We start from the raw sequence: 26980 nt of genomic DNA on the forward strand, positions 1-26980 counted from the left end.
TTTAACCCCCAAACCATTATACATTTAGATATCCTTAGCGCTAAAAAAAATGAGTCCAATCTCCATAACATTTGAGGAATACCACAGTACCATTACGCTCCTAGCAAGTAAAGTTGGTCCCTATAACATTGGCTTTACTTTATCCTTATGGCCAGCCATCTAAAACTCAAGTGGTTCAAAATTTCTTCCCCACAGAAGGTAGCCTTGATAATCTTACGGGGTGTATTCTGGTTTGAAACAGTGAAATCCAGATAAAGTTTTTCCCTTGCTCCCTGTAGCACCTGTACTTTGTATTACACACCAGGATACTGATCCTGTGTGGGGAATGGACCAAGCCAGCCAGCAGAAATGCCAGCCTTTCAATGAGCACAGCTGAAGATTTAGGGCCATTAGCAGGACTGTGTTCAGGGATGAAGACCCTCCTGTCCCACCAGACTTGGTTTGGTCTAGATTTAGCAGGCCCTCAGTTCAGCTGGGAACTATGAGATTAGAACCCTTGAATTAGTCTGTCTACCCTGAGTATATCCGCATGTTTCCATTGAGACCACTTTGCCAAGATACCTATTCTCCACCTTAGGCTGCCTTCCCTCTTCTGTACAATTTGTGACAATAACATTTCTTAATATCTCGATAGTTATGACTTTTTGAAATGTTATTAGAATAGTTTTAGAAAGTTATTTGCATAGTGTCTTCTTTAGTGCTTTGGAGAAATATACTATGTCAAATGAACACAAAATAAATAATGGAATCGTATTTCCAAGGTACTTTCTAATAATTAGCCCTAACCAGCTTTCACTAAAATCCACTAGAGAGGATGCTGCTCTTCTCATTTCCCAATGAGAGGTGAAGGGAGAAGAGACACTAGACACAACGAACAGCCAGTCTGCAGCCGCAACAGCTTCACAGATAAATGCCAAAGGGATTACTGGCTCCCAAGGAGATTGCTATCAATTCCCTCTTGATATGGGAGGTTTCTTACCAATAAAGGGAATGAAAGTCTATTCTTTTCTACTTGGCTTGGTTAATTGTTATGAGCCCTGGCCAAGTAGGTGAGAGGCTCATTCTACAGGCAATTTAGACCACTGAAAACACCCCCATCTTCTCTTATTTCTGGCATTCTATTATTAATGTCAGTAACTGTGTTATTCTGTACCAGCTCTGACTCTAAAGAAGTGCCAGTCTAGAAATCAGGGGATATTCCAGTATTTGGTATTCATCACCCCCCAAAGTTGCACATACCAAATCCATTAAAAAGTTTTATAAAAGTATAGGTAAATCTCGTGGCTGTTCCCTCTATTGGATTAAACTCAAGAAAAGGATGTGACAGAAGCAGCATAATGTAGTAGTGGCCAGGCATATAGGCTTACAGGGTCTCCCCAAACAGGGTTCAAATCGTAGGTCCACCACTAGCTACGTACCACTAAGTGACCCTCTAAGTCAAGAGTTGGTACACCATGGACCAAGAGTCAAATCTGGCTTGCTGCCTATTTTTGTAAATGAAGTTTTCCTGGAACACAGACATGCTCATTCATTTATATATTATCTATGACTGCTTTTGTACTACAATAGCTGAGTTGAGTAGTTGTGACAGAGACTCTGTTGGTCCACAAAGCCTAAAATATTTACCACCTGCCCCTTTACAGAAAAAGTTTGCCAACCCTTGCCCTAAGCAAGTGACTTGACTTCAATAAACCTCAGTTTCCTCACAGGTAAATTAGGGTTAAAAAAGTAACTACTTCAGGGCTTCCCTGGTGGCGCAGTGGTTGAGAGTCCGCCTGCCGATGCAGGGGACACGGGTTTGTGCCCCAGTCCGGGAAGATCCCACATGCCGCGGAGTGGCTGGGCCTGTGAGCCATGGCCGCTGAGCCTGTGCGTCCGGAGCCTGTGCTCCGCAACGGGAGAGTCCACAACAGTGAGAGGCCCGCATACCGCAAAAAAAAAAAAAAAAAAGTAACTACTTCAAAGGTCAAAGGGATTTCACAAAAATGAAATAACACATAAAATTCAACAGTGCCTGGCACGTGGTAAGCGGGCAGTAAAGGACTGCCGTAATTATCATCTGTACTTTTATCTCCTCCCTGCCTCAGAAGGAAGGGTTATTTCTTTCCTTTTATTCAAGAGCAATCATGAACCTATACTCCTGATCCTGTTCTCTCGCATCTTATATAACATTCATTGAGCACCTGTTGTATGCCGGGCATTGTAGCAGATGCTGAGAATACAAACATGAACAAAACCAAAATCCCATCAACCTTTATGTCCCTACCAACTCTCTCCCCTTCTCCTTACCTTTAAGCCCTGTCTGCACTCCTCATTCTGTTCCTACACCTCCCCTTCTATTGCTCACAGGAGGGTCACTGATAACCATCCTGGAGAGGTCCTTATCTTGCCTGTCCTCCCAGCGACATCTGATATTGTGGACTGCCCCTTCCTTCCAGAACTCTCTAGTTTTCTGAGACACCACACCCTTTCGGTTTTTCCCTCCCTCTCCTCCTTTCCAGCTACTCCCTACCTTATTGGGCCATTACATGTGGGTGTTCTTCAGGACTTTGTCATGGGCGCTCTTCTCCCTCTAACTGCCCTTCCTAAGGAATCTCATCTATTCCAAAGGCTTCAATTACCATGTTTATGCAAATGACTCCCGCATCTACACCTCTATTTCAGCCTTCTCTTCTGAGGTCCAGGCTAGCTTATCCACTCTACACGAGGTATCTGCATCTGGATATTTCCCAGCCTCAAGCTCAACATGGTTAATATTAACTAACCATATTTCCCTTCCCACTTTCCCAATCTCCAATTCCTTTTTTACCATATAGATAAATGGCACCATCTACCATTTTGCTCAAACTAGAGACTGGGAGTCATCCTCACCATCTCATTCTCCCGTTCAGTCTGTTACTAAATGCTCCTAGTTCCACCTCCTGCCTAGCTCTCAAACTGAGTCACTTTCTGCTTCATCCTGACTGTCCCCTCTTGAGTCTGGCCACCACTCCCTCACACCCAGGTAAAGGCAGCAACCGTATAAATGATGGCCTTACACCCACGCTTGTCATCTCCCAGGCCATTCTCCACGTGTCTCCAGAGTGATCATTCAAAAATGCAAATTTGATGTCAGTCTCCTCCTTAATACTCTTCAATGGCTTCTCACTGCCTTTAGGATAAAGATCAAAATTCTTAAGAAGGCTTACAAGCCCCTGTATGATCTTGTCCCCGTTTACCCCTCTCATCTTATTCTCATGTTAGTTTCCTCCTCATTCTCTATATTCCAAACACAATGGACTTGAGTTCTTTAAAAGTGCAATGGTCTTTCCCATCTTTACAAATGTAGTTCCTTTTGCCTAGAATGTGCTCCCTACACTGCAGCTTAAATAATCATTGTATCTGAGAGGCCTTTCCTGACTCTCCAGACCAGCCTAGCTCTCTTGGTTTACACTCAGTGGGCACACTGCCCTTGCTCTGCTGTTACACATAGACTTCTCCAACGTCTGTTTCCTCCACTCTTCTATAGATTCCATGAAGACATGATCGATGACTGTCTTATTCACCACAGTATTCCTGGGTGCCTGGGACACAGTAGAGGCACTCAATAAATACTTATTGGATAAATGAATGAATGAATGAAATACACTGGCTCCGATCCTCAGCTAAGGGCATGTTTAAGCCTTTCCCAATTAATCGAAGACCTCTTTTAACTGTCTCTTCCTCTAGCTATAGCTCTCTTTCTCCTTTTTTTCACTGACAAGAATCTGGGGAAAGCAGTCTCACTTACAGTTTCTATCTCACTTTATAATCACGTTTTCAATCTATTTAGAATGTCTTCCATTTCCACCACTCCACGGTCTGTGACAAACAATGGACAAAGCCACTGCTGGGCCCAAATGGTTTCTCTGCAACATGTGAAATCATCAACTAGAAACTTTTGTTCTGGCTTCTGTGACATACTCTCTTTTGAGGCTCTGACCCCTGGCTATTCATCTTCTTTGGTCCACCTTCTACTCAGCCCTCAAATGTTGATGCCCACAACTCTGTCCTGAGTCCTCTTCCTCTTTAATACTATCTCCTATCCGTAGGAGATCTCAGATATTCCGAATAGCTACAACTGCCCCCATGTAACAATGACTAACTTTTTGATGTTAATCCTGACACCTTGTTGAACTACAGATTTCCATCTCTGTACCTCTCTACCTAGATACCCACAGAGCTCAGATAATGAGTCAAGTATCTTCTAGACATCCATCCAAACTCACCCCTCCTTCCATTTTTCTGTCTTGGTAAAATCATGACCTGTTCCACTGTTATCAAACCTACCTCTCAAATTGGTCCCTAAGTTCTATCTATTCTACTCGTAAATATTTATCAAATCCTTCTCTCCCTTCTCACCACTTCCATTAGCATGTTCTCTCTTAGTTCATGCCTTCATTTTTTTTTTTCCTGGACTATTATAATAGCTTCCTAACAGGTCTCCTTACCTATATTTGCCACATTACTGCCAGTATCTTTCTATAGCACACATCTGATTCTGTCACTTTCCTTCTTAAAACAGGCTTTAGCAGCTCTCTATTGCTGATAGAATAATGTCCACACTCCCAGCTTTGAGGCTCTGACCCCTGACTATCCACCAGCTGCCCGTTATACTCCTGCCATATCAACTACTCATTGTTTCTCAAACGTGCCATCCTCTTTTAGGCCTTTGAGTCTTCATATATACTGTATCGTCTGCCAGGAATAACTTTTCCATTTCTGCTTGTCTGATCAACTATTACCCTTTAAGATTCATCTCCTTGTGAAATCTTCACTGAATTACCAGGCAAGCTCCCATCCCTGGCTGCCAAGACCTTTATGACGTCTCCATTTTGGGCTCCCACAATCCTCCTCCTTTAACTTTGGGCTCATATCAAAGTTCTTTCAGTCCCCAAATGTACACTATCCATCTTTTGGAAAAGTGTGTAGGCCCTTTTCCATGGAACCTGTTTGCTTCAATAAATTCCTTCATGCTTCTTGGCTCTTGCAGGGAAGCATTCCCTAGACCAGACTAGTTGTTCCTCCTCCTCCTCCCATAGCCTCTGTCACCTACTACTTCAAAGCACTTTTATGTTTTATTTTTATTGCTTAATTATCTGACCTCCTTACTTGACTGACAGAAGTGTGAGGAAAGGGACCATTGCCATCTCTCTAGCTCATCACTCCATCTCTGAGCCCAGCAGAGGGCTGAGCACAGATGTTTAGTAAAAGTTTACCTAATGAATGTGTCTGTGTGTCTATTCATTTGCGCCTGACATTAGTTGTGCGATCTTTGATGAATGAGAGTATGATATTACATGCAATATCTATCACATCTTGCCCTCAAAGTCCCTATGTGCCACAGGTCTGATTTAGCATGTTATTCCTCAAGTTCCATCTTATAAGACACACTCCAGCAAGTATCCGCTCTGGCTTGGCTTTATTCAGCGTCGTCATTTCCTTCAGTTCTCTGGGCAGAAAAACACCAATATCCTAAATGTGCGCAAGAATCATCTTGGGACCAAAAGGCTGGATCTTGAATTTTCTTGATTCCCAAAGCTCTTGAAGCCGTGGCACCGAACCTAACCACTTACCGCTTGAGAGGCCATCATTTCATTTATACTCTGTTCATACTGCTCTGCCAAAATGGCAAGTTTTCTCGTCTGCTCATCTTTCAGTGTCTTTAAGATTGTTTTGTGCTCATTCTTTGGAGTAACTTCCAACTGGTGATTCTTGAGTGCTTTATACTGTTTGGTCTGTACTTTGCAAGTGTCCTGAAACTGTTTTTTAATTTGCATTTCCATGGCCTGTATAGAAAAAGTGACAAAAGGAAAATAAAGACACATTAGTAAATACAGAAAGCCTTCCATTCTCACGATACAATATAGGTGCTGAGACCAACTGTCTTTTGGTGCAGTGACCCACGTTACTAGTCAGTAATAACGAAAATAATACATGTGTCACAGACAGGTGTTAACTCTACCAATACTTTGGGTTTTGTTTGTTTGTTTATTTTAACATCTTTATTGGAGTATAATTGCTTTACAATGGTGTGTTACTTTCTGCTTTATAACAAAGTGAATCATTTATACGTATACATGTGTTCCCATATTTCTTCCCTCTTGCGTCTCCCTCCCTCCCACCCTCCCTAAAATACTTTGGTTTTATATCAAATGAACAGAAGTAGTTTTGAATTTACAAATAGATTTTTAAAAATGAATTGTTACAAGATCACAACTCTAAGAAGACTCTGGAATACTATGAAGATTAGTTTGTTAAAAGATTGCTCATTATTTCAGTGGTTTCCTGGTCAAAATCTTCAGTGTCTTCTATTGTTTGTTGCCCCTCCCCCTCCCCCTTTAACTGTTTTCCTCCACTTCCAAGTAAGAAAGGGGATGGCAATGTATGAGCCATCTCTCACTGCTCTGTGTTTCCTTGAAAAATCAATAAAGGGCAACACTGGATTATACTTTATATCATAACCCATTTCCACTACTTGCATGTAGCAATATCAAATATGCATTTTTTTCTTTTTTTTTTTTTTTGCGTCACACGGGCCTCTCACTGTTTTAGCCTCTCCCGTTGCGGAGCACAGGCTCCGGACGCGCAGGCTCAGCGGCCATGGCTCACGGGCCCAGCCGCTCCGCGGCATGTGGGATCTTCCCGGACCGGGACACAAACCCGTGTCCCCTGCATCGGCAGGCGGACTCTCAACCACTGCGCCACCAGGGAAGCCCTCAAATATGCATTTTGGCAAGGATGAGGTGGGGTTTACTATTATAAGCCCAGAAGGCATTCCATCAGGTTGCCTGATAGTCACATGTACATTTCATGAACACATGGAGGGGTTTTGATGACAAGGATCACTAATTAGGTTAGAATCTGGCTAGAAAGGAAGAAGGCCAGTGCGGTTGAAGTTGGCCTTATATCTTTGTCAACATTGACAGTGACTCCCTTGACAAATAGCAATGGCTTATTCCATATAGCTTGTTAACTAGCAGTCAGCTAAAATTCTCTGGAGGAGTGCAGGCCAAAGGAGTTCCGTATTTCTAGTGCAGGGATAATAAATGTCTGGCATATCAGTCCCAATTCCCATGCCCAGGACAGATGTCACTAATAAATCATACTTTCCCTTACTAAGTGTGGATGTGGCTTTAGAGTCTTTCTCAATAGAATAGCACTCAAGGTAGCTACAGCCAATTCTGACTGGCATGACTGATACAATTTATCTGCTACATTCCTGTCAGGTAACTTCCTCATTTCCTGGGATTAGAACCATGGACTGCTATTAGTCCATGTCTTATAATTTTAGAGAGGGAAGGTCATGAAGGGGTCAGAGAAATTGCATAGATACAAAGAAGAAATGGAGAGATCATATTGCCCTGCAACATCTCTTTAGGAGTCTGTTATACCCAGACTCTGGAGATTCTGATTCAGTAGCTGTGGGGTCCTGAAATTTGTAATTTTATGAAGTTTCCCAGGTGACTCTTGACAGTCATCCAGGTGTAGGAACCATTGATCCAACCTGGCTGTGTCCTGGAGCATAAATTGGGAAATTTCCTCTCACCTTTAAGTTTTTTGGCTGTTGCCGAAGTTCCATGACATGCTTTCTGTGCAGTTCCCTTTCTCGCCTCTTATTGTACTCCAGCTGGTTTTCCAGTTCAGTCTGGTGCTGTAGCCGGATCAGATCCATGCGGAGTTTCTGTAATGTGTGCAGCTGCCTGTACTCGAGCTCTCGGGTGGACTCGTCGTGCCGGATCAGCATGGCATGCTCCATCTCCTTCTGTGTCCTCTTTTTATTTAGTTCCTGCATTCAGGAAGAAAAGATACACGGAGAGAGATGAATGGAGACAAACTGGAGGGAAGGCACCACTCGGTGAGGGAAGGCAAGGAATGGCACTATTAACTGTCTCTTAATTAAGCCCGTTAGTGTTTGGCAGCATGACTTAATGAGACTAGATGAACAATCCCTGGAGACAGAGGTTCTGTATGTGGATCCATCACTTTCAAGTGGGGAACTTCACAGCCACCACAACTACTCTACCCGTAAAATGGGATTACTGTTATCCTACCTGACCCCTTCTTACCTCAAAGGGCTGTTGTGAATCTTAATTAGGTGATGTGTTATGCATGGGTCTAAATAAGTATTTCTTTAGTTAGGCCAGCGGTTCTCAATCCTGGCTGGTTGCCCATTAAAATCATGTGAGGAAGTTTTTAAAACGTAAGATGCCTAAGTCCTATAACCTGAAATTCTGATAACTGTCTGGAATGGGACCCTGATGTCAATAGTTTTAAGAGTTCTCTAGCTGGATCTAAATATGCAGTCAGAGTTGAGAATCGCTGGATTAAACTGATAATGTCTTCAGTGTTCCTAGTTTTCTGGGAAACACCCTGTTTTTGCATGTATCAGAAGTAGGCCAACTATCTATTTTTCAGAATCTCAGAGGTCAGGGCTCACTGGGAAAAAGCAGATGAGATCTCTCCCCTTTCATCTTTTCCATTACCATCTGTTTGGTCATTTCTAGATCTAATCATTCTGTTCCTCCCAGTTTTACTCATGTCTTTCTCTCTCTTTTGTCGAAGGGGGAAAGAAAGGAAACCAGAAAAAAAAAAAGAGGGAGGAAGTTGGGTGAAGTTTTTTCATTCCCCAGTTCAAGAATATTTCCTAAATGGCACTATATCAAAGATCTGAACCATGCGTGCTCTGGGTACATAAAAATATTTACTAAGCCATCACTCGGTGCTCAACTTGCTAACATTCTGTTTAACAGGGAACTGTAATAGACATTTATTGAAGTATATCCTCAGCTCACAGCAAACTGAATCAATCTATCTTCTCTCCTGGGAATTTGGATTCAGGGACAGTTAATCTCCATGTGGCTAGAATTGAGGGGCACAAAAAAACAACATATGTGGTAGCCACCCGTTGCTATGAGGGCTGAGGATTAGAGAAAGCTGGGCTTCAGAGCAAGAAGAACGAAAAAGAAAGAAGTGCAGGGAATATACTGATGCCCAAGTTCCTGACTGGTTCTAAGCTCTCCTTGTAGGTCCAGCTGTATGACTGCTACTGGGTTTTATGAAACATTCCTATATCTCTGTAGCAAACCCCCTGGTTTTGGTTTAAGCCAGCTCAAATAAATTTTAGTAACACGCAAACAAAAGAAGCTTGATTAATACAGGGAAATAAGTTTTATGTGTAAAATTTTTTTTAAAAAGTGCAAGGTTGGAAGTGATAAGTGATATTAAAAGAGGTGAAGATTTTATGCTGTAAGATTTCCGAAAAGGGTGTTATTACTACTAGTTAAGAAGGGCAAGGAAAGCAGAAAGCCCTTGAGCTGAACTTTAAATCAGAACAATAGGGTGCCTCTCTTTTCCAATGGCATCTGCTATGGGAGAAAATGCAAGATCATTTTCATAGAGATATCAGTAACATTTGTGTACTGGCATGGTTGAGAATATCTTGCGTATTTGAGCCTTCCAGCCATTTGAAGAGAAGTCCTTTAAACAGCACAGCATCTGTTACTGGAGCAAAGTTGTTAATCATTCATTTATTTATTCATTCAACAAACATTTGTTGAATACTTCCTATGTGTCAGGCACTGTTTTAAGCACTAAGAATGGGGCAGTGAACAAGTACATCCCCACCAAGGGCTTATTTTCTAGTGGGGAAATATCTGAAGTATAAATGCCATTTCATTTGTTATAAGGAGTAAAAGATAACCTCCAGAGGATCTCCCCCAATCCTCTCTCATGTTTTTCTTTTCCTTCCTTACCTGGACCATCAAATGTCTTCTTTTAAAAATCACTAACCGGCCCCTAGGTGGCACCAAAGGATGGTGAGCTCTTCTCAGAGACTAAAACCAAGGAAAGCCCTTTCAATGGCTGAAGATTCTGTTCCTAGATCACTCTATCATTTTCAATCTCTGAGGACCAGGAGTCCCAATATTGGGCATTTATACATTCCACACATTTTCCTAAATGGAGAATTTCACACTGAGTCTGAGCTGTCCAAAGCCCAGAAACTCACGGGGGGTTAAAAACATATAAAGCAAACAACACTTTCAGAAGAAAATGAATGCTTCTCTTTGTGTTTAATGGAATGCTTCAGGATGTTGACCAAAGAATACCTGCATCAGAATTACCTGGAAGAAACCAGAGTTCATAACATGCCATCCAGGTAATTATGATATATACTAAAGTTTGAGAATCAATGGAAAAATAATTCAGGGTGTGAGTCAGTTTCAGCTTTTCCGCTGACTCATTATGTATGGCATTGGGCAAGACTTTAAATCTACATTTTAGTTTCCTCAGGTGTAAAGTGAAGATAATATCAGTAGTACCCATTGTGAACTACCATTCTTGTGAAGATGAAAGAAAAGACCATAAGAAAATGCTTCGGGATATATAAATGTCATTATTATTTTTCTGTATTCAGAAGTGAATATCTGGCATATAATAACAAATCTAGATTTTATAAACTATTTAAAAAGTGACAGAAACATGATACTGAAATGGTTTTTCTATTACAACTGCAATAGAAATTACCTTTAATTAATTACCTTTAATTCATACATCTGAGCTGCTGAGATGTAAGTTGGTAAGCTGCCTATAATATTTTACACCATGGGATAAAAACATTATTCGGCTTATTAAGAGCCCATTGCTGGGGCTTCCCTGGTGGCGCAGTGGTTGAGAATCTGCCTGCCAATGCAGGGGACATGGGTTCGAGCCCTGGTCTGGGAAGATCCCACATGCCGCAGAGCAACTAGGCCCGTGAGCCACGACTACTGAGCCTGCGCGTCTGGAGCCTGTGCTCCGCAACAAGAGAGGCTGCGATAGTGAGAGGCCCGCCGCACCAAGAGGAAGAGTGGCCCCCACTTGCCGCAACTAGAGTAAGCCCTCGCATAGAAACGAAGACCCAACACAGCCAAAAATAAATAAATAATTAATTAAGACCACATATTAAAAAAATAAATAAATAAAATTTTTTTAAAAAAAAAAGAGCCCATTGCTGTACCTACATAATAATGTGTAATGTGCTTTCAATTTTTAAAGTGATTTCATATATCTTGTTCAATCCTAGTTGCAACGCTATGCAGTGGTTAAGAATTGTTAGGATTTACCCCTTTTATATATGATAGTAAGGCATTTGAGAGGCTAACAAAAGATCATATAATTTCTATAAAGTAGAACTGAGGCTAAAACTCAGGTTTTTGGATTTTCAATGTTTTCCACTAAAAATGTTCAAATGAATGGCTTATGTTTTCCTGTTTTATGCTTTTTCAGTCTGGAATACTATATTCTGAAGAAAATTCTTCTGCTCTATCTGGACACCATGCAATGGTTGCTTCATCTGTCAAAATGACACAATATACAGTAGAGCCACATCATATGTACTTCTAGCTTATACACATTCAATAAAATGAGTTGAGCAAAAACACAAAAACAAATTTCATGGTACAGGTGATTCTGCCCACCAGTGCATTCCATGTACATACGCCTTGGAGGGAGCGTGAGATGAGAGGCACGTGGCTCACGTTCCCCTGCCCACATCACATACAGTGAGCATCTCGCCAGGCTGGGTGTGAGCTTAGGGTTGAAACATACATACAACATACGGCCATGGTCATACACCATGGCCAAGAAACACATTTCCATACACATCATTTGAACCTACCTCCTGCATAAGATGTGGAACCAGGGTGTATTCCCTAATAAACCCTTCCCAACCACGATCCAAGCATTCTATTTAAGTTTCAATGGAAGCACTATTGACTTCTTTAAAAGCAAGTGATCTGACTCAAATCAAAATGTTTGTGTTCATGCCCACCAACACTGAGTAAGAACTAGAATTCAAAATTTAAGTGGAGATGTTGTTAGCATATGACATTTAATACTTTCTTAGCTTCAGGTCTTAGTTGTGTAACTGGTTAGAAAATAGTGAGCATCTGTGTATAGTGATGATAGAAGAAGAGGCTCAACTCAGCCTATGGTGATCCTTTTTTTTTTTTTTTTTTTTTTTTTTTTTTTTTTGCGGTACGCGGGCCTCTCACTGTTGTGGCCTCTCCCGTTGCGGAGCACAGGCTCCGGACGTGCAGGCTCAGCGGCCATGGCTCACGGGCCCAGCCGCTCCACAGCATGTGGGATCTTTCCGGACCGGGGCACGAACCCGTGTCCCCTGCATCGGCAGGCAGACTCTCAACCACTGCGCCACCAGGGAAGCCCTATGGTGATCCTTTTAAATGTTTTCATTAACAAAAAGGACTGGTAATACTCAGTTTTGGCAAAGGCAGAGGAAAATAGGTAGTCTTTGCTGGTGGGAGTTATAAACCCTTAGAGGGCAATTTGGCAATATCTATTAAAAATTTAGGTATATACACTCTGACCCAGAAATTCTACTCCTGAGAATACTATATCCTACAAAGTACTTGCATACATGTAAAAAGATGTATACAAAGATGTTCTCTGTAGCATTGTTAGTAACACTGCATAACTTCAACAAAATATCCAACAAGAAGTACCTCATTAAATAAATTATTCTATAGCCATACCCCCCCCCACCCAAATACTATTGATGGTTAAAAAGAATGAGGCAGAGTTATATGTCCTAGATAGTAAATGAAAAAAAATACAAAAGAAGGGAGTTATGAAACAGTATAGTGGACATTTTTGTAGGTTCAGTATCCATTTCCCCTTCTGTTGTTAACACGCTCCTCTTTTTGCTTGAGAAGCTACTCCACCCTATCTGGAATCAGAGACACTATTGAGTAAGGGAATAAGCACATTACCTAATCACGTTCTATCTCTCCTAGGAATTTGAGTCTTAAGCAGAAATGATACAAAGATGAAACACGGCTGGAGGAGGTACATCCAAATGGCAAGGTCTTGAGGAATGTCCATTAGCTCTTGCCCTCTAGGTCACGGAAGTTGCTTTCCCAGCTTGATTCTTCATCTTTTCCAGCTATGGGTCTTCAGCCCATATCCTTCCAATAAATTCCTTTGCATGCTACGTCAGCCAGAGTTTGTTTCTATTGCTTGCAAATCAAATAAACCCACTGGTACTAATGTAATCTTATTTTTGTAAAGTTAAAGTTATATATAATATATAAGCTGTATGTGTGTATACATGCACACCTGAAAAAAATCTGGAAATATATCTGCCAAATTAATGGTGACTGTCTCAGGGTAGAAAGTGGGTGGGATGGGATTATCAAGCACTTTTCACTACTCAGTATTTTTCTATATTTGTCTTTTTTCAATGTTCTTTTATTACTTTTGTAAATAGAAGAAAAATACCTTTGAACATTTTCACTGAGGCAGCTCTGGAATAAGACTAAACAAAGAAAAAAATCTAGACTCTTAAGAAATAAACCTTGGTATAGTTAGTTATTCTTCACTCCATTGGTTAGAACCTGATACTTACGAAGTTATGAATGTGGTTTCTATCATTTTTGGGAATAATTATCTTCTATAGCTTTTATTGGCACTAATTGCCCCCTTAGCTTCGGACTTCTTCCAAATACATGACACTAGAATAAAAATAATAATTGCCAGACGAAAAAGAATCCCAAATACCTTGTTTCCAACTCGCTATTGGACTTTCTGATTTGGACTTTTTAGCCTTCTAACAAACTCAACTTGTGTCGTACTGAATTAATCAGTTTCTTATCAATACCTCTCTCTAAGCTTCTCTGTTTCTGCCCAAATCTACATTTCCCCAAGTCTTAAACCCTAGAAATAACTTTAATTCTACCCTCATCTTTTCTCTCATATCCTATTGTATGCCAAGTCCTGTTTATTTTATACTTCAAATGTTTAAAACCCATCTCTCTTTTGCCAGCTACCACCATTATCTTTGTCTATACCCTATTCCTACCACCTGATCTCTTTGTTTCTAGTTTCTTCCCTCTAACTGATGTTTCTCAACCTGTTTTTCCCCTATTACTGTCCCCATCAGGAGCCTTTTTAGACTTCCCCCTTTCCAGATCATCCTCACCTCTGAAATGTTAACACCACAGATACACTGTATAGCTTTTCATGTACTATGGCCCTTCAGAGGGGCACAAGACATTGTAATACCTAAGACCCCCTCCCCCACAAGAACCCATTTTTAACGGACCCCCTGGGGGGGCAATATTGCCCCCATTGACAATGCACGCTCTAAAAATCAATCTGTGCATCACCACCAAACTGGGCTAATCTCTGTAAAGTAGAATTTTAGCCATATCACTCGCTGCCTGGCTTGAAAATGTTTAGTTTCTTTCTCTTCCAATAAGATGAGATAACACAGATAGAGCCTGAGCCTGGCCCATGATTACATGTGTTCAATAAATTTTAGTTTGCTCCACCCTTTTTTCCTCCCATTTGAATACTGCTCTCCAAAAAGCTTACACCAATTCACATTCCCATTAAATGTGCCTGAAGGGCTTGTTTCCCTCATGCAGGCTAACACTTGATATTTATCCAACTTTGATGTTTCTACCAATGTGCTAGCTCATTTGAGGGCTTCTCGGATTACTCCAGGTCACAATGATTTCCTACTGAACTTTGCATCTGCAACCGATTCACATTCTGTATTCCTCATCTCAGTGAATAACATCATATTCGTCCAATTTCCCAAATTAGAAACTCTGAATTCATTTTTGACTCCTCCTTCTTCTGAAATTCTCACAGCATTTGGTTTGAATTACTGTCAGTTCTGCTTCAGAAATGTCAGTCAGATCTAATCTCTATCCTCACTGCTTCTTCCAGGTGGAACTAGAGAAAGGGCATCCCTAACTGACCTCAGTGTACTTTACTTCTCACCACTCTAGGCTACCCTCACACTGAGGCAACAATTCTTCAAAATAAAGAACTCTCATTGTCATTCCTCTGCTTAAAACCCTCTCACACCCATGCAACTGCCTTCAGGCAGAAATCTAAAAGTCTTGCCTTAAGAATCAAGGCTCTCTATCCTGCTTCCCACTACTCCTGTTCTGACACTCCACTCCACACTCCCAGAACACTCAACTCCCCATCAATCATGGAATCCTCCAAGCCCTTTCATGACTATATGCCTGTGAGAGTTTATTTATATCTATTACTAAACCTAATACATTACATTGTAATTAGTCTGTTACATGTCTGTTTCCCCTCTTAGACTTCGGGCTACTTGAAGGCAGGGAGGATGGCTTCTCAATAGCCCTGGCATCTCTAGCACAGTGCCTGGCACAAAGAAGGCACTCCTAAGTGCTGGATGACGGAATGAATTAACATAACTGTAGAGCACCATTATGTTATTTAAGTGTTTCATGGAGAGTCACAAAAACGCAAGTCTTTGACAAATAGGCTAAAAGCAAAAATTCTCTATTCTACTTCTTTTGATTCTCCACCACATGTTCGAGAAAATTCTATTACATTTACTTGGAAAAGGTTGATTCCTTGTTCTATAAATGGGCTTTCTCTTATCAGTGGTAAATTCATTCCCTGGCACTTTTGTGTACCCACTTTGTGTCTGGCACAGACTGCACTGATGCCTGTACAGGTTAAGGATATAGGAACGGACAAGACAGACACGGTCATGGTCCTCACAAAGCTTACTGCTTTTTAAGTCAGTGACAGTGGTTACGAACAAAATAAATACCTCCCGAATGTTCTGCTGCTCCACCTCATGCCGCTTGATCATTATTTTCCTCTTGAAGAAACGACAGTTTTTATCGTAGTACAGTCTCTGCTGAGTGAGAAGGTGGGCTTCCTCTTCAGCCTGTGTGTGCTGCAAGTTCTCTTTATGCTTGGATATCCGCTCCTGCTTTTCTTTCTTGGGTGTGCTATGGTCCTCATTCATCTCCTTTACAAAAGCAGACAAAAACAAAACCCCCCAAAACATGCCAGTCTCATCAGGCAAAAAGAAATATAATAGCTCATTGCAATGCAGATTAAATTATTTTGAAAGCAATTGAGAATGTAAGGTCAGAAAGGCTTGGTGTTGCACACACACTCCCCCCCACCTCCCTTTTTTCTTATCAATTGAGAAGGAGACTTGTTAGTTTTCATGTCTTCGGCTTCTCATGCTCAGAAATTATGAGTTCACTCATTAAATCAACACACACTTATTGAGTTCCTATCGTGCAACAGGCACTGTGCAAGGCACAAGGATACAATGGTGAGCAAAAGAATATGGTATCTGCCACCATGGGGCTTTACAGTCTAGAATCAAAAATCAATCAAAGAACCACAGAAATGAACTGAAGATTACCGTGATAACTACCGTGCAGCTTAAGTACTTGGTTCAAAGGATGCTGAATAAAAAATATTTGATCTTGGTAAAAGCTAAGCTGAAATTTGAAAAATCTGTAGGAATTAACCAGCGAGAAAGGAGAGGGAAGAATACCCCGGGCAGAGGAAACAGCCTGAGCAAAACCCTTCGGGTGGGTTAATGGAAACATGGTACGATCAAGGAACCGACAGGAGGCCAGGGTGGGTGGTGCAGCGTGACATGAGATGAGGCTGGACAGGCAGGCAGGACCGTTACCGGACCTTACAGGCCAGGTCAAGGGCGCTGAGTTTTGGCACAGGGGAAACGCATTTTATATACGTGTGGGGGTGTCATAACGAGGCGTATTCGAAAAAGACGATTCTGGCTGCCACATGGAGAACAGGATGAAGGAGGCAAGAGCACGTCCACGGAGACAGCTAGGAAGCTATTGCAAAGGTCCAGGCGAGAGACGATCGGGGCTTAGACAGAGGAGGTGGTGACAAGATGGAGAGAAGTAGGCAGATGTCACAGACAGGAGGTAATGCTGCAAATGTCACTAGTTTGAATTTCAGGAATGAGCATTCTTTATTTGATATTAGAGGGTAAATACACCACCTGTATTTTCAAAAGGAGAAAGTTCATAATTGTTTCAGACCATATGGGTAAAGGGAAGAACGCAATAAATCAGAACAGTTAAGAAGATGTTAGTCTATGGGGAAAGTAAGAAGACCACTTTTAGAGAAAGTACAGGGCACCCTTCTTTGTTCATACTGTTCACACTCACAAGCTAGACCTATAATACTTGGTTAACTACTCAGTTGAAATCTCCTTTAATTACTAATAGCTATTTTACTTGATGTTTTGTGATATGGCCATCACACACTACTTAGATTGTTTTTGCACTTAGCCAAGAAGTCTTTGTAAATCAGCATTCAACTTTCCTGTTCCAGTGAAATCTCAAGTGAAATATTAGAATCAATGAGAGCAAGAGCTGTCTGCAGCACGGAGTAAGCTGGGATCAGCACAGGAAGGCTGGCGGACTCATCTCTCGATGCTGTGACTTCAATCCTAGGTCTGGCATTAACCACTGTGTTGCACACCCAAATTCAAATACGATCATAAAAATTCACTCCAAAATCAAGGATAAATTATTTCTGGACCATTCATCATTCTGTATTGCCCAAGCCCCTGTCATCTATCAACAGCAGGGGTAACGGATATTGTTTTGCATCCCAAGGATGATATCTTTTATATCAATATCTAAACATACATGCCATTTTCAATAGCCTGAACTAAGCTTTACTTCATAAGGAGTAATACTAGCTTTGCATAGAAAGGCTTATAAAGGCGATCTTAAATTGGCTGTAGGCTTGTTTTTCTCCATGAGCATGTTGAAGGTCTTATACATTTAGGCCTGTGGTCTCTAAAACTCATAAAACTGAGTATGGTGAACCAAAAATAGCCCTATTCCTGAGGACAGAGTGGGGACTTTTGAATGCTGTTCTGTGGGAAAACCTTCTAAAGATGGAGTTCATGCAAATCTCCAAATACCTTAGTGGTACAAATGCTCAAAATAGTGGCTGCAGCCATAAAGTATGGCCTCCAGAGCATGAGTGAACACATGGAGTTAGAAATTAGAAAATCTTCAGTTGAGAAAATTCCAAAATTTCTTATTGAAAAATCAAGGTTATCTCTGTGATCCAGCAACATCTTTCTATTATGATATAATAATCAAGATCAAACAATAACTAAAAGAAAATGGAGAGCATGTGAACCTTCTTGGTTTGGCTATTTTTCTCTACAACCTGGTTTTCTAGACCTTACAGTGTCAGAGATTCTTTCCATTCTGGCAGTGTGGAGCAGATACAAATTTCTGTTGGTTCCAACAATTACCAGTGATTCATCTGGGCAGGGCAAAAGATCCTGAGGCTCACCCCAACCCGCTTGCTTTCACTTCCTAATTAAAAAAGAATTGGAGAGGAATCTTGCTAAGTCCCATATTGTTAACTTAGAATATGAGCTCAAATGAATGATTTCATACATTAAATCAATGTCCCATCTGAATGCTATTAAACCTTAAAACACTACTAGTCCACAAATAAGAAGTCCTAAGTTTCATGAGGAGGAAAGTCTATGGAACTGCAGGCAATTCACCTGTAAGTACTGGTAAAAGGAGAAGTAAAGAAATTTGAGCTTTAAGATCAAACTGCAATTCTTCAAGGGGACTCTCTAAGTCCACTAGAGGTCGTCAACCAAACATTCAAGAATTAGTCACTCATTTATCAAATATTCACATGTACCAGACACAGGGATACAGTCATGAGCCAAGAAAAAAAAAAAAGACATGGTCTTTTCTCTGACTGCTTACTGTCTAGTAGGGTAAAATAGCTCAAATAATCACTAAAAAAAAAAATATATATATATATATATTTTCCAATCATATATATATGATTGAAAATTAGTGTTGTAAAACCAGAAGCACCTGTCTTGGTCAAGGCAGTCAAGCAAAGGCTTCCCTGGGGAAGTGAAATTTAAGTTATGGTACTAATAAGCAATCCTTAGTCTTACAAGGAGGTTGGGAAGGGACTGGAAGTGGGGGTGGGGAGAGCACCCTGGTGGAGGGAAGAGTGAGAGCAAAGACGGTGGAGAAGGTCAGAGCTTGATGAGTTTGAGGAGCCAAAAGCGACCACAGTGGCAGAAGCAGCACTAAGTCAGGGGCGGGGTAAGCAGGTGGGGGGAACGTTGGCGTGAGACGAGAGTGGAGGGGAGGCAGGTAACTGACCACATATGGACTTCTAGTATTTTGATCTATCCTAAGAGCAATGGGAAGCCAATGAATATTAAAATCATGAAGTGATATGATGAGACTCATGGTTTGAAAAGACCACTGGCTGAAGTGTGGAGAACAAACCAGAAGTAGGCAAGAATACATTAGAGTTAGGCCAATGGTTTCTGAAGTGTGGTGCGTGGACCAGCGCCATCAGCATCACGTGGGAACTTGTTAGAAATGCACATTTCAAACTTCACCCCAGATCCACTGAATCAGAAAATTTAGTGGTAGGTTAGCAATCTGTTTTAATAACCACTTCAGGTGATTCTACTGGAAAGTTTGAGAATCAATGGGTTACACTATTGATCACAATGTAAGACGAAGCAATTTCAAGTTCCAGCCGTTCTAATGGCAACTTGATGACTACAAACTATCGGTATTCTTACCTCTTTTATTTTTTCCTTACAAATCTTATATTGCTTCTTCTGACTTTCTAAGAAAGTTGTCAAGTCTTTCTTCTGCTGGGCCAAGATCTGTTGCTGGAACTTCTTCTCATCTGCTGCAGCTACCTTTGCCTGATAAAATAACAAATGTAATATAGGATGAATTGTTCTTCATACAGAATTCAGCTGTCTATATTCTCGAATGCATTAAAAGAGTGCAAAAGTGTTTTTGAACAAACAATGAAAACACAGATAAGTAAATGCCTGTTTTGAATCTCCTGTATCTTAAACAGACAAGAAAAACAAATTGAAATTTTTACCAGTGAAAAATATATTCCCAATTATGGGAAAAACATGAAGGTAAACCATAAACATGTTTTATTGAACACATACAAAATACACGGTATGAAAGGTGAACTAAGGATTATAATAAAAGATTTTTATCATATTGTTGGTGGCCTAAGGGTTAAATTATAAAAATGGATAAATAACGATGACTGGCCAGTTTTTTTCCAAGAACTTAACTCTCTAATTGGTTATTTCAACTATCAGATTTTTGAATGGGGTCATCTTTAGTATAATAGGCAAAGTTAATGACATTTTGCTTCCTGAGGCATCTGCTATAATCCACAATAGTTGGATATCAGGACATTTTGGGGGCTCCTAAATGGATAGAAAACAGACCAAACAAAAGATGACCCAATCAAAAGAAAGCAACCAAATCTAAGTTTCAGGGAACCATCTAGACGAAGCACATATGTACGATGAGATACTTAGGGAACAGAGAGAGAAGTATGCTTTATGGTTCTTTCTATGGATCTTTTCACCTTTAGCTTCTATTATCAACAACTTTTCCATTATGAACAATTCTTTCCACATATTTACCAAATCAAATTCCCAGGAAAGACTCTGACTGGTTTATTTAATCAACATCGCCCCTGTTTGGGCAGAGGTTTACATGCCAGACTGCCTCATAGGTTGATGGCTGTTTGGGGGAATGCTTCTACAATTCTGATGTTTCCTTCCACGTAGAGAGAGAGAGAGTAATTACTGAAACACTCCTGGCACCCTGTCCCCAGCCACTCCATCCCCAGGGAGCACAAATTCACCCCAGCTTTTCCATACTATGTAAGTCTCATCGGGGGTGGGGATGGGGAAGGCGACTGGTTTAGCACTGCCAGTGCCTAGGTGGGCAAGTCTGTTTAATTTTGTTTGGTATTATTAGGCCTGTTTCCATTCAGATATAAATCACTTCTCCTATCTAATATTTATCAGTAATAAAGTGATATTTTGACTCAATCTCCATTACCTTCTTGTCTGTTTTTAAAATTAGTAGAACCTGGATGGGAAAGAGAGATGGTCCCTAGAAGACCCAAGCAGTAGCCAGATCAATTACTTGCTGCCATTGGTCAGGTGCCCATCCCTAGCCCAATCAGCTGTAGGCAGGGATTATCGCCACTAAAAGGGACTATTTGTAGAGCAGTTTTCTTTTGAAGAGGACTGTGGGTGAGGCAGGCACAGTAACAGACCTGAGGGGTGCAAGTTTCCATAGGATAGAAGCATGTTGGTTCTTTTTATGTGTATCACACCCCCATCAGGGGACTGATGCTCAGAATATATCTGAATGGACAAGAATGCAATATATACTTTCAGTTACTTTCTTAACTTTTAATGACAATTTTAAGTAGCCCCAATAAAACCTGGACCCCCCTTCCCCAAAGCAGTACTGTCTCTCCATCCCCAAAAAGCACACCACTCCCGCCTCCAGCTCGCAGGATGCTGCGGACTGGAACAGGCTTGGCTGTGGCAGGAGGGCATGTGTGCGCATACTGACCTCCTTTTCTATGATAGCCACTTGCTTCTTGGCCAGCTTCTCCAGCTCGATGGACGAGTTGTTGGCATGTGTCTCCACCTCCTTCTGTAGCTTGAGGCGGTGCTCGTCCATCTCAGCCTTCAGCTTATTCTCCAGGGCGATCAGCTGCTTCTGGTGCTGGCGCCGCATCCGCTTATAACCTGACATCTGTTCCCGCAACTCGTTCTCCTGCTCATGCTCATGGATCTGTCGTGTAACCTGATTTGGGTTGGGGAACAGAACTCAGGTAACCAGATTCGTGGAAGAGAAACTTTCAGGCAAAGCAGAAGGACCCTCTGGCATAATTTTATTTCTCACTGTCACCATCAATTTAATTACCATTTCCTGAACACTCACATGTACCAGGCACTGAGTTGGGTACTCTTTATATTATCTCTAATCTTACAAACCATCTCATTCACTTATTCAGTCTATTCACTCATAAGGTAGGTGTTAATGCCACCGTTTTATAGATGAAGAAATTGAGACTTAAGGGGATTAATATATTCATTCAGCCAAAATATATTTACACTTTTTTTTTTTTTTTGGTGGTACGCAGGCCTCTCACTGTTGCGGCCTCTCCCGTTGTGGAGCACAGGCTCCGGACGCGCAGGCTCAGCGGCCATGGCTCACGGGCCCAGTCGCTCCGCGGCATGTGGGATCTTCCCGGACCGGGGCATGAACCCGTGTCCCCTGCATCGGCAGGCAGACTCTCAACCACTGTGCCACCAGGAAAGCCCCTTTACACATTTTTGATATATCATAATGTATATCCTGAAGGTCACATAGCTAATAAGGATTAGAGCTAGATGCAGACCCATGCTATTTCCACTACACCAGGATTTGTCAACCCTGGCACTACTGACAATAGCCAGGTAATTCTTGGTTTTGAGAGGCTATCTTGTGCATTGTACGATGTTTAGCAGCATCCCTGGCCTACCCACCAGATGCCAGTAGCACGTCCCAAGTCAAGACAATATTTAAAATGTCGGGCTTCCCTGGTGGTGCAGTGGTTGAGAATCTCCCTGCCAATGCAGGGGACGCGGGTTCGAGCCCTGGTCTGGGAAGATCCCACATGCCGCGGAGCAACTAGGCCCGTGAGCCACGACTACTGAGCCTGTGCGTCTGGAGCTTGTGCTCCGCAACAAGAGGTCGCGACAGTGAGAGGCCTGCGCACCGCGATGAAGAGTGGCCCCCACTCACTGCAACTAGAGAAAGCCCTCGCATAGAAACGAAGACCCAACACAGCCAAAAATAAACAAATAAATAAATAAATAAAAATTCTAAAAAAAAAAAATGTCTGTAGACATTGCCAAATGTCCCCTGACGGGCAAAATCCCTCTGGTTGGGAAGCGCTGCACTATAGCATATTGCTTATTTGTTTCTTTTTAAAGATCATGTCTCTAACAGTCATAGGAATCTTGAATATCCTTTAAAATAGTTTGAACAAGATTTATTTCCGATTCTTAACACGAACGGAGCGAGAGTGAAAGCGAGCTCTCTCCTTTTAAATCATCTATCTCCTTCCTCCCCTTCCCCACAAAAGTGATATTAACAAATTATATACACTCCCATGGTCTCCTAAAGAGGAGAAAAGATTTCTATCAATTTTGGATGGTTACTTTTTTTTTGCGGTACGCGGGCCTCTCACTGTTGTGGCCTCTCCCGTTGCAGAGCACAGGCTCCGGACACGCAGGCTCAGCGGCCATGGCTCACAGGCCCAGCTGCTCTGCGGCATGTGGGATCTTCCTGGACCGGGGCACGAACCCGTACCCGTGTCCCCTGCATCGGCAGGCGGACTCTCAACCACTTCGCCACCAGGGAAGCCCCAGATGGTTACTTTTCCTAGTAATTTTTCCTTAATCCATTCTCAAGTGAATATCCAACAAACTGAAGATTGCAAATGTAAATTTTGGCATCTCCTGTTTCTTTCTATTAAACCTTTTCCCATTTTCCAGTCCTTCCTTTAATTTACAACCCCTCATTATTGTCCTGTTCACTTCCTTCTAATCATCCCTATTTTAGTAGAAAACCTTAATTACACAATTATCACTTTAGTTTTGTTTTACACTAAGTAATTCAGTCACTCTGATCTACTACTATAAGACACTTCTCCCCAACCTAACCCTCAAACAAGTTTTACTGGAAATTTTCATGCTGCTATTAATTCTTTCTACTATTTTCAGTTTGTGGGTCAAAGTGCATTTTGTACAAAGAACAGTTTGTTTCTTTGCTCTTTTTAGAAGGTATCCCTGCATACTAGACTGAGTCCTTACTATCAAGAGAGTACTATTCCGTAACTGGATAGTATTATCAAAGTATACCATTAAACATAAGCCGAACTTTGAAACCTTTCCAGCTGAACCTAACACTAGGTTTCTTATATTCATTTCTCTTTTCTAAAGGACAATCTTCTTTAAGGATGAGAAGTAAGAACAGAAGATACTTCAAGACAAAGGAAAAAAAAAAAAAGGGATAGTATCACCAAAGAGGCACCTAAAACTCTACAGAAAATAATAATGTTTTGTCATCATTATAACTTTTTTTTAAAGTACTTATTTCATGATTTAAGGAGGAAGTAGTTTGAAACAATGCATGTGTTTCACTTTCTTATACTTGTGCCTTTCTGAAGTTTAATTACAGGGAAAAAACATTCCAATCACAGAAAGGATACCATTTAGTCCTTTTTGCATTCACTTCTTTTTCAGACAAATATGGCAGTAAAGTGTCTGTTCTTGGGTAATGGGTTTGAGACGTGTTTTACCCATAAATTTATTTTTTCTTATTTGAGCATCCCTTCTTTAATCAGATTCCCAAAGCTGAGGCATGGCACACTCTACAGCCATCATGACACATTTAAAACTTGCCGGCAGAATGTTTGACTGGCTTGTGGTCCATAAAATATCCTCAGGATGGCCATTTCCTTAAACCAGGCAGCCCCAAGATAAAATGGAAATGACTTGTGTCAAGAACATTTTCTATCCTAATTGGTGGGTGAGTCCCTGTGAAGAGGGTGGTCCTACCGCATACCAGATCATACAAGCATGTGGCAGAGACAAAATACAAGCTCACCATGCTATCATTGTACAGCACTGAATGCCAGGAGAGACATTTTGCTTGTAAATGAGAATGCTTCCCATAATTTGGATAATCACTTTCTTAAACTTGTAATATATCACCTCTCATTTGTTACAACTATAATTTCTAAGTTTCAAAGTAATTGTCTTTTTAGGTACATTTAGAGATACTGAGTTTTAGAATTCCACGCTCAAGCTAGATAGATGAATTTAAATAAAAGTATAACAACAGTTTGTTCATGAAGTCTAACATGAAATATATAAAAATATATTATTATACAGTTATGTATACCATGTGTGTTTTTTTTTTCCATGTGTGTTTTAAGTTTATACTTCATGGCTTATGAATATGCTATTTGGTCAACAGAATTAAAAATAGCTCATGATTTTAATCATGCTTTATGGTTTATACAATGTGCTTTCACATGTAATTTACCTTTTTAATTTTTATAAAGCCTGGGATTTGAACTAAGGTCCTAGGCTCTTGAATTGCCTGAGGAAATTCACATCACCAAGGCAGAAAAGAAATGAAGCTTTCTGTTAAAAAGTAATAGAGGAAATCAAACACCCAAAAAAGTGAGTGCTGGAGAGAGTTAAGTCTAAATTACAAACTGAATAACTCTAAAAATTTGAGGAACTTATAGAAATGTAGTGACTGGCTTTTACAATGGTAGTCTCAAAAATGTGATCAATGAAAAATGGGCAGCATCATCTTGCCACACTTAGTAGGTTGCTAGGAGACAAATCTCATTCCATCCCTCACTATATAACTGATCTTGGGCAAATTACATATAACTTCTTGAAGTCTCTCAAAATCTTGAAGAGGAGCTATTGCTATGATGAGATAACACTTGTGCCTAGCAAGGTGTCTGACACACAGGAGATGTTCTATTTGGGTTGGTTTCCTTCTTCTGCCAAGCTAAGAGTAATAGGTTCCTGTTCCCCCTCAACTAAGCATTTCTGGTGATGGGGACATAGACCAGAAGTGGATCCAAGAGAAAGGCCAGTTTAACAATAAAACTGTACTTATATCCAGGTTGTGGATTACAAGTATATATAATTTCAAACTCTGAATTAACTATTTCATATACCTGGAATAATATATAAAAATAAAGAACCATAAAGGAAGGCTGAACTTTTTTCAGGAAGTTTCTACATCCATTGCATTCTACACCCTACTTAAATTCCAGCAAAATTTGGCCCTAAAACAAACCACTTCATCCAAAGTGTACTGTATGCCTACCAAGTACAGAACACTGCACTAGAAGGCTAATAAGCAACTTACTGAAGATAAAAGAGGAGGAGGGTGGCTGATAATGTTACCCTCTTAAGAGATCAAAGTCAACTTATAAGATTAGTTATGTGTAAGAAACAAAATAATGCATATGATAAAACTGGCTACCTCAGCACTTAGAACAAATAAAATTTATAGCAAGTTCTTAAAAAGAATACAATGAGTCACATTTTGGCATCAGAAATCTGACATTCCACTCTTTAGAACACCTAGGGGAAAAAATGTTTTAAATTCATAATGAAAGTAATGACTGATCAGGCAATTCTGCCTTACACAGAAAACTGACATGAGCAACTTTGAAATGCACACTTATAAATCCAAATTCTCCTGTGATAACAGGACTGGAAGAGACTTCATTTACTCATTCATTCATTTATTCATTCAACACGTTTATTGAGAGACTTTGGTCATGTGGGTTGGGCAGTAGCACAAGTGAAAAACAATATCAGCAATGATCTTAGTGAGATGAAAAAGCCAAGAATAAGGAAAGAGGAGATATGCAATATTCTGATAAGCAGCCTCTGGTACACTATTCAGGGAGAGAACACATTTTCAAGCATTTAGAAACAGAACAGCAGGGCACATGAGAGGTGAAACAGTAGCATTTACTGCTGAGGCTCTAATATTTTTATGCTCATCTATCAGACTCATTTAGGTATACAATTTCACAATTAGCTCAATGATTATGTTACATTTTTACAAAGCAAGTGAAGATTCCATTTTTACATGAGCTTTTCTATTGAATCTGGTAAAGCCAAAGATCCTATATTTGAATGGATAGAACAATAATAATTTTCTCTTACATGCTTTATCGGTATTAGAAATTAAGAGTTTCATGCTCCTCTCCCTAATGTGCATTCTAACATAAATTCACATGTGTAGTAAGACCACTGCATTCTAGTGAGAATTCCTTTAAAAGAAGGCCAGAAGCTGAACTGTATTATAGATATGGCCTTGGTGCTCTCTATAGTAACTTCTACTATGGGAAGTGCTGGTGACCCAGGACACAATGAAATTTTAGGAGATGACATCAGATATAACAATAGCTGAAAACACTCCCATGGGTCACTAATCTAATTAAAATGTTAGGATCTCCATTCACCAACAACAAAAACTCAAGGAAGGCACATCTCAAAAGCCGAAGAAGTCAGATGAGTAGTAATTCCAAAGAACTATATAAACAACTCCTTTCCTCATATAACATATCAGCGCAATGTGAACTTTCAAACAGAAGAAGAAAAAGGATAAAGTAAGAGATTCCATGAAATGCCCTTCCTTTCCCTAATTTTTCAAAATAAGGTCAATAATCT

General features: G+C 40.7%; 1 protein-coding gene across 3 annotated transcripts in view; it reads right to left on the bottom strand.

The window, feature by feature from the left end:
- The window catches only part of TAOK3 (TAO kinase 3), a 189789-nt gene that overhangs the window by 3136 nt on the left and 159673 nt on the right, over window positions 1-26980 (bottom strand). For all 3 annotated transcript variants that reach the window (XM_032654499.1, XM_032654501.1, XM_032654500.1), the window contains 5 exons: window positions 21282-21518; window positions 19451-19579; window positions 15623-15826; window positions 7568-7807; window positions 5595-5807 (listed from right to left, as the gene is read on the bottom strand). In XM_032654499.1, coding sequence (XP_032510390.1) covers window positions 5595-5807; window positions 7568-7807; window positions 15623-15826; window positions 19451-19579; window positions 21282-21518 — 1023 coding nt within the window. The remainder of the gene's footprint in view (window positions 1-5594; window positions 5808-7567; window positions 7808-15622; window positions 15827-19450; window positions 19580-21281; window positions 21519-26980) is intronic.

Source organism: Phocoena sinus, chromosome 14, assembly GCF_008692025.1.
Source record: "Phocoena sinus isolate mPhoSin1 chromosome 14, mPhoSin1.pri, whole genome shotgun sequence".
Taxonomy (NCBI): Eukaryota; Metazoa; Chordata; class Mammalia; order Artiodactyla; family Phocoenidae; genus Phocoena; species Phocoena sinus.